This window comes from Salvia miltiorrhiza, chromosome 2 (assembly GCF_028751815.1).
Source record: "Salvia miltiorrhiza cultivar Shanhuang (shh) chromosome 2, IMPLAD_Smil_shh, whole genome shotgun sequence".
NCBI classification, from domain to species: domain Eukaryota; kingdom Viridiplantae; phylum Streptophyta; class Magnoliopsida; order Lamiales; family Lamiaceae; genus Salvia; species Salvia miltiorrhiza.
In genome coordinates this window covers 69,420,686-69,431,119 of record NC_080388.1, presented here as the reverse complement: position 1 = coordinate 69,431,119, position 10,434 = coordinate 69,420,686, and the positions used below count along the sequence as shown (strand labels likewise).

The 10,434-nt window shown below is 40.7% G+C and overlaps 1 protein-coding gene across 2 annotated transcripts; it reads left to right on the top strand.

The window, feature by feature from the left end:
- The first annotated feature begins 590 nt into the window (after nt 1-590).
- LOC131008750 (uncharacterized) lies at nt 591-8,489 on the top strand. 2 transcript variants are annotated; one of them, XR_009096326.1, is made up of 4 exons: nt 591-707; nt 962-1,104; nt 4,222-7,823; nt 7,922-8,489. XR_009096326.1 is itself a non-coding variant. In XM_057935784.1 (4 exons), the coding sequence occupies exons 3-4, from the start codon at nt 7,485-7,487 to the stop codon at nt 8,093-8,095; spliced, it is 513 nt and encodes a 170-aa protein (XP_057791767.1). In that variant the 5' UTR covers nt 591-707; nt 962-1,104; nt 3,327-7,484; the 3' UTR covers nt 8,096-8,489. The 2 variants fall into 2 exon arrangements, 1 of the variants encoding a protein (XP_057791767.1); XM_057935784.1 differs by having other exon boundaries at nt 3,327-7,823.
- The last annotated feature ends 1,945 nt before the right edge of the window (nt 8,490-10,434 follow it).

Below are 10,434 nucleotides of genomic sequence, written 5' to 3'. Positions count from 1 at the left end.
GCATGTCAATCATTTGTTTCAAAATTGTTGAAGTAAAAAAAGAAATAAAAAATCCTTAGAATCTTTCCAATGTAAATTAAGGGTAATTTAGTAATGTTAATAATTTTAAATTAGGTAATAAATTTTCAAGGGTATTATGTGTGCACATATTATATGTATTTAGCAGTACTCTTTATAAATTAGTATGAGCTCTTAAAGTTATTATTAACTCTCTAGGATGTATACATATTACATACACACACATATGCATATTATTGGTAGTGTATGATTTTCATATAATTCTGGAGTTTTTCATTTAAATCTGTACTAATAAGTTCTTTCAAAAGCATTTCTATAGTTTCCTACAATTTATATAATTTTATTTGTTTAAGACCTCCAATCATAGCTTATAAGAATTTTTACTTTTTCACCATCCTATTTATATCATTTTTTTCGAGAGAAATTTATAGTATCATTTTCCAAAATCTAATGTTTTATATGTTGTCGTCGAGTTCCCTTTCACAAATAATGGGCAATTTCAAACAGGCCACCTGCCCAGGCCCAGCCCGTGGTCCATCCACTTTTTATTTTTCCATTTTATGTTTTAACCTATAAAATAAACCCAGCCTCGCTAGGGCTGCGCTATGAGCCTATGCCTCCGTCGCACTTGTGAAGCCGCCGCACACTCGCTCATCAACCCAGCTGCGCTACTACGGCTACATTAGCAGGTGATTTAATCTGTTTCCTTTTCTCTTTTTTTTCCCTACCAATTAATTTGTCGATTTATTATTCCTTGTATTAGCACAATTCTCTTTATTTTAATCATGACAGATAAATACGAAGCACAATTCTCTCTCCTTTTTTTTAGTTTTTTTTTTTATTTTAAAAATCTTCAGTTCTTCTTACTCAATGGGATTGACGCTTTGTTATTGAACAAAAATACTCATAATATGCTTTGATGGATTTCCAAATAAAACCGCAGATCTGTAGATTCGGAGCATTATCTTTTCCAAACGCATAAAATATTGTGATACACTAACAAAAAAGTGGCGAGGGTGAAGCACAAAGATGTTGCCAACAATACTGTTGGCACGTTGGTGTGGGCGGCATTGGAAATATTCTCAGGTATTAAAACCATTTAGTTTTACTTTTTCATTATATGAAATCTACATTAAAATATAGCATGTTTTTATATTTATCATTGCTATTATAATTCGTAATATAGCATGTCTTTGTGATATCCCGACCTTCTTCACTGGAATTATAGAAAATTAGTATACTATTGATACATGCCTGTTATAACAATCATATTATATCAAGGAAATTGATAGATATACTCATAATAATTTTTATTTTATTTGATTATCGATCGATTTAAATTTTAATCAAATGCTGAACTATGTGAAAAACATTATTACTAATATTCCTTGTTTTATTTAATCGTTTACCCATCACCTAGCTTATCTATTATTAATTTGAGTCTAAGGCCCATATATATATGTATATACATGGTATATAGTTAGGGGATTAAATTATTTATGTCCTTAAGCCCAAACAATTGTAGGCTTAAGTTTTATTTTTATTAGACCCAAATTAACTTCTGCAGCGTGAGGAAAGGAAATGATCACAATCTGACAAGATCAGATTTCTGTTCTGTTCTGCCACCAGCGTCTTTTCACCTCCCAAGAAAATCTTTTATCCAAAATCCTAATCTGCTAAAATCTTTCTTCCCCTACCGAGGCAGCACCTTTTCTTCACTCCTTAAAACTCTCTTTCAAGAACATTCCATGTCCTTTTCCATCTCTAATCTGCAAAATCTGCCATTAAAATACTTTCAACCTCAGGAGTTCAAGACACCCATCAAGCTTATCAAGTTGATATTTTATTCCTTCTTTTTATAGGATGTACCAACTTTCTTTTGTCACTTTGCAGAACCAATTTTGTTCATTTGTCTTTAATACAGCCAAATAAGCAATATTACAGCACATTCATCAAAACCAAACTGAACAAGGTTCGATCTTCTCCCTTCAACTTTATACCACAGCATGTATTCCTCTACATCAAAGATAGAACTAGATTTACAATCTCACACATTGACATGAACTTGAACAACATACTTTTCATTCATAACTTGTAACGATTTTTAGTAAAACACAATCTCTGCTACAATAAGACTATTAAAATTTGTACTACAACAAAGCAACTATATCAAGAACAGTACCAACGAACACCAAACTTGACGTCTTTCCTGCTTCCCATCATTCTTCAAGAACATACCTTGTTTAACTCTGCAAGTTCGATCTTTCTTTCCTTCTTCCTCTTGGTCTGGAATGTGGGAGTCTTGGTCTGGAATGTGGGAGTCGAGGGAAGAAGAGGGTCTGCTGCCCGGTGATGAGGACGGCGGTGGCACGGCGAATTTCAGAATGCCGTTGCTCGGCCGGCCGCGAGGAAGAAAGGGGAGTCGGCTGGCAGCAGCACTGCTGTGGTGGAGTCGCCGCCCAAGTGGCTGCCCACCACACGTAGAGGGAGAAGTGATGGAGTGGGCTGGGCCGTGAGAGGGAGCGCTGGAGGATGGCGGTGGCGCGGCTGGAGGCCAGGCGCGCTGCCCGCTGCGAAATCAGCAGCGGCGGCGGCAACATTCTTCGGCCGTCCGCTGCAGATGACGCAAGGGAGAAGAGGGTGGGGAGCGCGAGGTGGCTGGCAATTGATGGTTGACGGCGAGGCCAGGGCGGCGCGGCCTAAGGCCGAGCGTCGCTGACGCGGCAGAAATGGAGCAGCAGCGGCGACGGCCCTCCTTGACTGTCTGCTATCGGGAGCGAGAGAAGGAAGGCAATGAGAGGGATGCCCCGGATCCGGCGACTTCGCCGGAGCTGGAGCAGGCGGCGGCGTGGAGCTCGGGAGGAAAGGCGGAGGTTCTGGAGAAAGGGGGAGGTGAGAGAGAGATTGTGTACACAGGGTTAGTGGCTCGATGGGTTGATCGCCATCGTGCACTAACAGATTTAGAACGTTATAAGGGTGGGTGCTTGACAGGAGGTTATCCGGAGCACAGTTAAGGTTATTGATTCTGACCGGGTGCGTCTCGAGATCAATAATAGATTTTGGATCTGACTGGGTGCATCCCGAGATCAGTGAATATGGGGAGAAAGTGAGTAACAATTGAACGTACATGGGCGCCCTCGACAAGAAAATATTTTTTGTCATGCTTAGAAGTGTGATTCCGTTTTAAAACCTTCTAAGTCATGATTTTGATATTGGATAAATTGCCTTATCATTTCATAAAATATTTCTAAAACTTGTACCCATTGAGTACATTAGTTCAGTCCAAATTATTTTCAAATGTTTTTCAGGATAGGTGGCTGGTGCGCACGGTGCTGAGTTGGGGAGTGTTTCATATCCCGACGACTAGCTACTCCTTAGCTAATCTAGTTGAATTCCTGAATAACTTCTAAATTAAATTCTGTTGAGCTCAGACTCATTATTTCAATTCCGCTGCACTGTTTGAATGTTAAGATATCAGGGTTGTGAAACTAAACCCTCTGTAGATCCTTGGGGATTTCCTCCATATGATGGACTCGTTCTCTGTCATCATTAACCATCCATATAATAAGCCTTTTATTTATTTATCGTATTTTATTTCCTCCCAAGCCTGGGCTGTCATAAGTGGTATCAGAGCGTAGGTTTTCTTTCGCATCCCTGATTGCCACAAATTCTTTAAGACCGAGTCTAGAATTAGTTCCCTAGACTCCTATACATCGCCAACACTCCCAGCTCGCCGTCACACCACCGCCTCAAGGTACGTTTCATTTAGTGAATTCAAGATTTTTGCAAATTTTCAAAAGTATTTTGAAATTTATTCAAATGAAAACGAGGCGCCCTACAAAGAAAATAAACACTCCAACAACATTATCTTGTGAAAGGATACGAATGACTCAAGCAAATTGGTCGAAGAGGGTTTTCCCGAATCCCCTTGACCGAACAAGAACGATTACATGTTGTGGTCTTAAGTGCCACTACCAATAAGAAATGTTTCAAAAAAGTTACAAACCAATAACCCCACAGATTGTTGTAATAACATAGAAAGCCAGGAGTATCTATGAGATAGAAATAGGACCACTGAATTAGGATTTACAAAACTTGAGAATCACATAGGACGTTCGAATGTAGAGTATGGACCTTAGGCATTGCTTAAGCCTCTTTTACATTTTTGTTTATAGTATCTGATATAGAACTTAATATTTTCAGATGGAACCACCCCCAAGATTCCCCGCACTTAGGGATATGATCGATCAGATGAGGCACACTCGGGACTTGGAGGATAAGCTCCGACGGTTTTGACTGTGTCAATGGGATCCGGACGAGCCCTTTGGGGCATTTTTGGGCGATTCGTGCACGCTTGGCAATTTGTGCGGACGATCGGCGTCACAGACTACGAGGCCGGTCAGCAGCTGATCCGACATTTGCCTTTCGGCTGGAGAGACTGGGCGAATGAGCAGTTGGATGATACCTCGACACGACAGCTGTTCACGTCCCGACCCCTCGGGAACTTTGTATTGTTCAGCACGCGGATCTTCAACAGGTGGGTGAGTTACAGACTCACTGCCCCCTTACCTGCTGTAGCACCAGTGGAGATGCCCCCACCACAGTACCACCTTTATCCTCCGAACCAATCGGCAAATGCAGCAGCCCCTTTCCCGCCGTATCCCATGGATGGGGACGAGTATGAGGATAGCCCACCTAGGGGCCCAATAGTCGATGCACTGGCACCCCCACTAGTACCTCCACCGCAGGAGCCAGCCGATGAGCCCGAGGTACCTAGGCGGTACCGCATCCGCCTAGAGGATTACGGACAACCCTTTGCCCTACCAGAGGAGGACATGATGGGGCCAAAAATTATGCTAGAAGACCCACCTATTCCCCCAGCCCTCCCAGCGCCAGCACACAACGACATTCCCATCATAGATGTAGAGGAGGATGAGGATCCAGAGGAGGACCCCGCAGGCTTTCAGGATTGGGAGGATGAGAACTCAGCATTGTTGGGAGACGGCTCTGTCACTGACTCATCCTAGCAGATGCCGCCATAACTTTTTTTTTGACAATTAGCATAGGTGTCGAAATTGGAATTGTTTGATTGGGAGCCGAGAGTAGATAGCCCGAGCTATGTCCGAACACCACTTATCCAGATATTTTTGGTTTTGATGTTGAATGCTCAGACATATGTTTTTAATGTTATTAATGGTTATTGATTTATTTTGGTACTTGAGTGGACTCTTTATCTTGTTAATGAATGTGCGTATTTATTTTTATAACGGGTTTTAATTTCTATTAATCAATAAAAACATGCACTATAGAATGGAAAACTACGATTATGAATTCGATGCTGAGATCCCAGAGGAAGGTCCCCTCATTGGTGGTCGTGGTCGTGGTCGTGGTCGTTGACGGGGACGTGGGCGCGGCCGAGGACGCGAAGGCCAAGGAGGAGGATATGACTATGAAAACTTTGTACCTCCAGTAATTCCTGACCGCACTGCCGTCGAAAAATTTAGGAATGAGAAACCCCCGACTTTCGACGGAATGGGTGGACCCGAAGACGCTGAAAGATGGATAAGGGCGGTGGAACGAATCTTCCACTACATAAACTGTGAGGACAATGAGAAGGTTAAGTGCGCCACGTACCAACTCGTGGACGAGGCAGATTTCTGGTGGGAGTCGGTGAAGAACACCATGACTGAGGAACAGCTTGGGGAGCTAACCTGGGCGGAATTTAAGACCAAGCTATTTGAGAAATATATACCAGAGTGCTACCGTCAAAGAAAGCAAAATGAATTTTAGAATCTGAAGCAGAGAAACATGATGGTATCTGAGTATGACCGGACTTTCAACCAATTGTCCCGTTATGCTCCACACCTGGTGGACACAGACGAAAAGCGGACAGAAAAATTCTGAAATGGTCTGCGCCATGAAATTTCAATCGTCCTTGCAAGCCAAGGAGGCCTCACCTATGGCCAAACCTTGAACAGGGCACTCACCATCGAGTCACTATTGCCTAAGGAGAAGGCAAAGGCCCCTGCCCAATCTGCTCACCCACCGTGCGCACCAACCGCCTAACCTGAAAAACATTTAAAATAATTTGGGCTGAGTACTAATGTACTCAGTGGGCACAGGTTTTCGAAATATTTATATGAAGTAATCGAAACAGTTTATCCAATATCAAAATCGTGACTTAGAAGGTTTTAAAACGGAATCCCACTTCTAAGCATGACAAAAATATTTTCTTGTTGAGGGCGCCCATGTACGTTCGATTGTTACTCACTTTCTCCCCACATTCACTGATCTCGGGACGCACCCAGTCAGATCCAAAATCTGTTATTGATCTCGGGACGCACCCGGTCAGAATCAATAGTCATAACTGTGCTCCGGATAACCTCCTGTCAAACACCCACCCTTATAACGTTCTAAATCTGTTAGTGCATGATGGCGATCAACCCATTGAGCCACTAACCCTGTGTACACAATCCTTATTTAGCGTGTTAGGCCAAATGAGAATCTCGATCGATACTAAAGCGAGCCTTAAACAATTACAAAACGCACATAAAAACATTTATATTGGATAAACAGATAATTTTCATGAAATATCAGAGCTTATATAACTCAAGATACATTGTATGTAAATAAAACCCACCTCGATGTGGAGATTCAGTGCTTACTCTGCTTGAAGCTCTAATGCCCTTGGTTACTCGAACCTATAAGAAATCTATTCTTAAATAGGTCTCGAGGTGTCATCCTAATTTTCTAAGTAAAGTGGGGATTGCTAACTATTGATACATTTTGCCCGAAAAAAAAATCTCTATAAGTGAATCAATAAATTCTTAATACATAATTAGTAATTTAATAAATATAATTACCGCTAAATTTATAAATGATTAATAATTTTAAAGATAATATAAATCCTTAATATTGGGAGAAAAATTAGTAATATTTATTAAATCATTTACATACCCAAAATAATAATTAAGTCCAAGAAAATAATTTGAGGAAAAACCTACAATGACTTAATAAGGCCCAAGCATAAAATAAAAACTGAGCCCATAACTTTCATTAGATAACAGCCCACTCAGAAATAAAGTTGGCCCATTGAAATTAATAAGACAGATCCAAATAAATAAAACCAAAGGAGCCCAAAATTTAACTCATCTGCAGAATCCAACTGGAATAAAAAATTATGCAGTATCCATCTTTATTAATTACACTTTCGATCTGCTAACTTGTTGATCCACCCAAAAATGTAGAGTTTGTTGTTGGATCATCTCCCATAGGCCACCATTAATCCGACATGACACACAACCCCCCACATCTCAAATCACTATATACCTACCACCATTAAAGTTTCTTGGATGGGGCAAGCCACAAACACCATCAAAAATTAATCTATAAATAAAATTGTACCACATAAACCTCGACACCACCAAATCTAACTTCACCATCTTCCTACATTCTTGAATCATAAAATGAGTTTCTCACACGAAGAGCTGCAAAAACAATTCCTCTACAATCGCAAATGGGATTCCCGAAAAGACAAGATGCTGATCTCATCCTTGTTGGCTAAGAAGGAGGCTTGTAAGCCACATCTCCCTACTGAGTCGCCGCATGCTATTGTGGCCGCCATGAACGCTGTTAATGATGTCTACAAGGCGGGCTTGCGTGCACTCGACGTCGTGAAGCGCATTCAGTTCCTCCGGAAGTGCTACCTCACGTTTGCCGAGCTAGCGAACAGGGCTGATACTTTTTGGGAGCTCCCAAGAAACATCGTGCACGCCGACGAAGCTGTGTGGACTCGTCTAGTCCAGGTTATATTCTCATATACGAGTTTCTTGGTTTGTTATTCCATCTCTGTGAGGCTTGTATTTACTCATCTATGTTTGATATATATTTTTGATATTTGAAGGAGAAGAGATTATATGAAGCTTATCGCCATTTAGGAGAACCATTATACTTCATGCTCGTGCAGCTTTTCAGCCCCACCGACGTGAAGCTTGAGAACAGCACCAGCACGGGGTGGCCAGAGGACAGCACTGAAGCTCTAGAGGACAACACAGAAGTCCTAGAGGACAGCACATAAGTCCTAGAGGACAGCTCTTCCGACGACGAGATCGTCTCACCAATTGCTAAAGCTACTTCCCATGTGGTGCGCAAGCTCTACGATGACGGTGCATCTTCAAGTGCCTCTCCGAATTCCAGCTCTCACGGCCTCCCAGCGACATTTCCACCAACCCTCTCCTCTGACTTCGCTAACAATCCCGACGCCGGTAAGGATGGCAAGTAGGTCCAGCCATCCTATGAAAGTTTTTTGTTGTTAGCTTTCCCCCTTAGGGGCTCCCACTTGCATTTTTTGTGATCGCAAATGGTTAAGGGAGTTCCCCTTTTGTCAATGATGTCTAGGGGGTCTGTTAGTTGTTTCCTCCAATTGAATATGTATATAAACTATCAAGTATGAAGCTTGTTTATTGCCCGAAGGTTTGTCTAAATGGCGCAAAACTAGAATGCAAACAGTGATGGAATCTACTGATTACATAGCTAAGATCAATATGGAATTTCCTGCAGAATTAGGAAGATGTAAATTTTGACCAACCAATAAATAGCTACAAAGTTAGCTATGCAAATAAAATATTGGCAAAATGACATTATCTTAATGCGTCAGCAGTTACACAATTCATAGTACGCATACAACCGAAAATTTGAATACACCATCAAACCCTATTTGGTCTGCAAATTTCAGTCTCGAAGATGGATACAGAACTTATGAGACAGTGTTCTACCAAAGTGAATTTAATAACATCATTCACTTCAAGACCATGACCTTCATAGTACGCATACCATCCTTGCCACATCTTAATTGCCAATTCATTTGTTGTTGTTCATTCACGTGTAATGGAAATTGGCCACATGACACCATCTTTGTCCATAAGAGTTATACACGTTGTTTCCTTGAACAAATGTTCTTCTTTGAACTATCGCGCTATGGTCTGCAAAACAAAGTTATAATTAGAGTAGCACTACTATCATAACCTTTGAGTGTAACATTACTTACCAATTTTGAAGAATGAGTCACAGGTTTTCTAAGTTTTACTAAGTAATATGGTGCACGTTGACCAAGCAGTCGGCAACAACACAAGGGTTTGTATAAAATTTCAGCTCCATAGTGACCAAAGATGTGTGCATCGAATTGTAAGTTTCTTCTGTGAATGCATGATAGCGTGAACCCATTATGTATTTGGTTGGTTTTCACGAAATGCATCCAACCATGTGCAAAACTCCAGCTGTCGTACACGTTGGCTCTTGCTATGGTTACCTTATATTTGCCCTTACGTGTGGTAAGTGTTAACTCTGCCGATAGTTGCCCTCCAATGGCATCTGAGATGTTTCTGGGTAGACGCTGTTAATTATTGACAACACATATCAGTGGTGCTTGCTAATATAAATGCTTGTATAAACCATAAAATTAATTCTTACCGGTCCTTCCAATTTTGTTGCCCTCGTAATCTGCAGAGAAAAGCTTCGAACTTGATCCATGTTCTAATTTCCTTGTTGTGAGAGGACTAAAAAAAATAGGATTTGCAGTTGGTTAATTTTTTTTTTTTTTGAAGGTAGGATTCACATTTATAGGAAAATAGGATTCACATTTTTTTTCCAGACAATTAATAAAGTAAAAAAACTAGGGGTTTTCCGCCCTTTTGGCGCCATTTTGGAAATTAAGGCAGCAAATTTATACTACTATTATATTATTTAATTTAATTAGTTAATTTAATTTAATTTAATACCTTCACCCTTTTTCGGTCTAGTCAACAAGTCAACTATTATTACTACTATTATTATTTAATTATTATTTAAAAGTACTTTTTTTTCCTTACTTTATTGACCACACAAATACTCTCAAATAGCAAATTAGTAAATAGATTGCGAGCGTCATAGTTCATAGTAATAATTTCATAGATAGCAAACTAAAAACAACATTAATATTTAAAACATAATACTTAAAAAAAAAAACATAAAATATTAATAACTTCAATCTAGTCCAGGAGGATGGGATTGTCTTCATGGAGGCCGACGATATGACGACGACACTTCTTCCGGTAGGACCCTGGCTCTTCCTTCACCTTCACACGGCCAGAAGTACCTTCACCGGATTTGCGGTATTTCCTCTCTTTTGAATGGCCAGCATCTGCAAAACAATCACAGTCCGCAAACTCACCTAACTTTGGCTTCATATTATCTATACCGCAAACTTTGAGAAGCAGTCGTTCCTCGTTCAGATCCTCCATGACAAAAACAAGTCCGTCACCGACCCCCAGTTTGAACTTCTTGTACTCCACCAGAGGCTTGATCGAGAAATAGTTCTTCCCAGTGGATGCCTTGTATTTTGTCTCTATCTCAGTCCGACCAGTCCGGCCAATTTTCAGT

Bases quoted from the DNA above. Each gene is read 5' to 3' on its own strand.
- LOC131008750 (XM_057935784.1), top strand. From the start codon at position 7,485: ATGAGTTTCTCACACGAAGAGCTGCAAAAACAATTCCTCTACAATCGC. The intron at 7,824-7,921 runs GTTATATTCTCA...TGATATTTGAAG, and splicing joins TGTGGACTCGTCTAGTCCAG to GAGAAGAGATTATATGAAGC.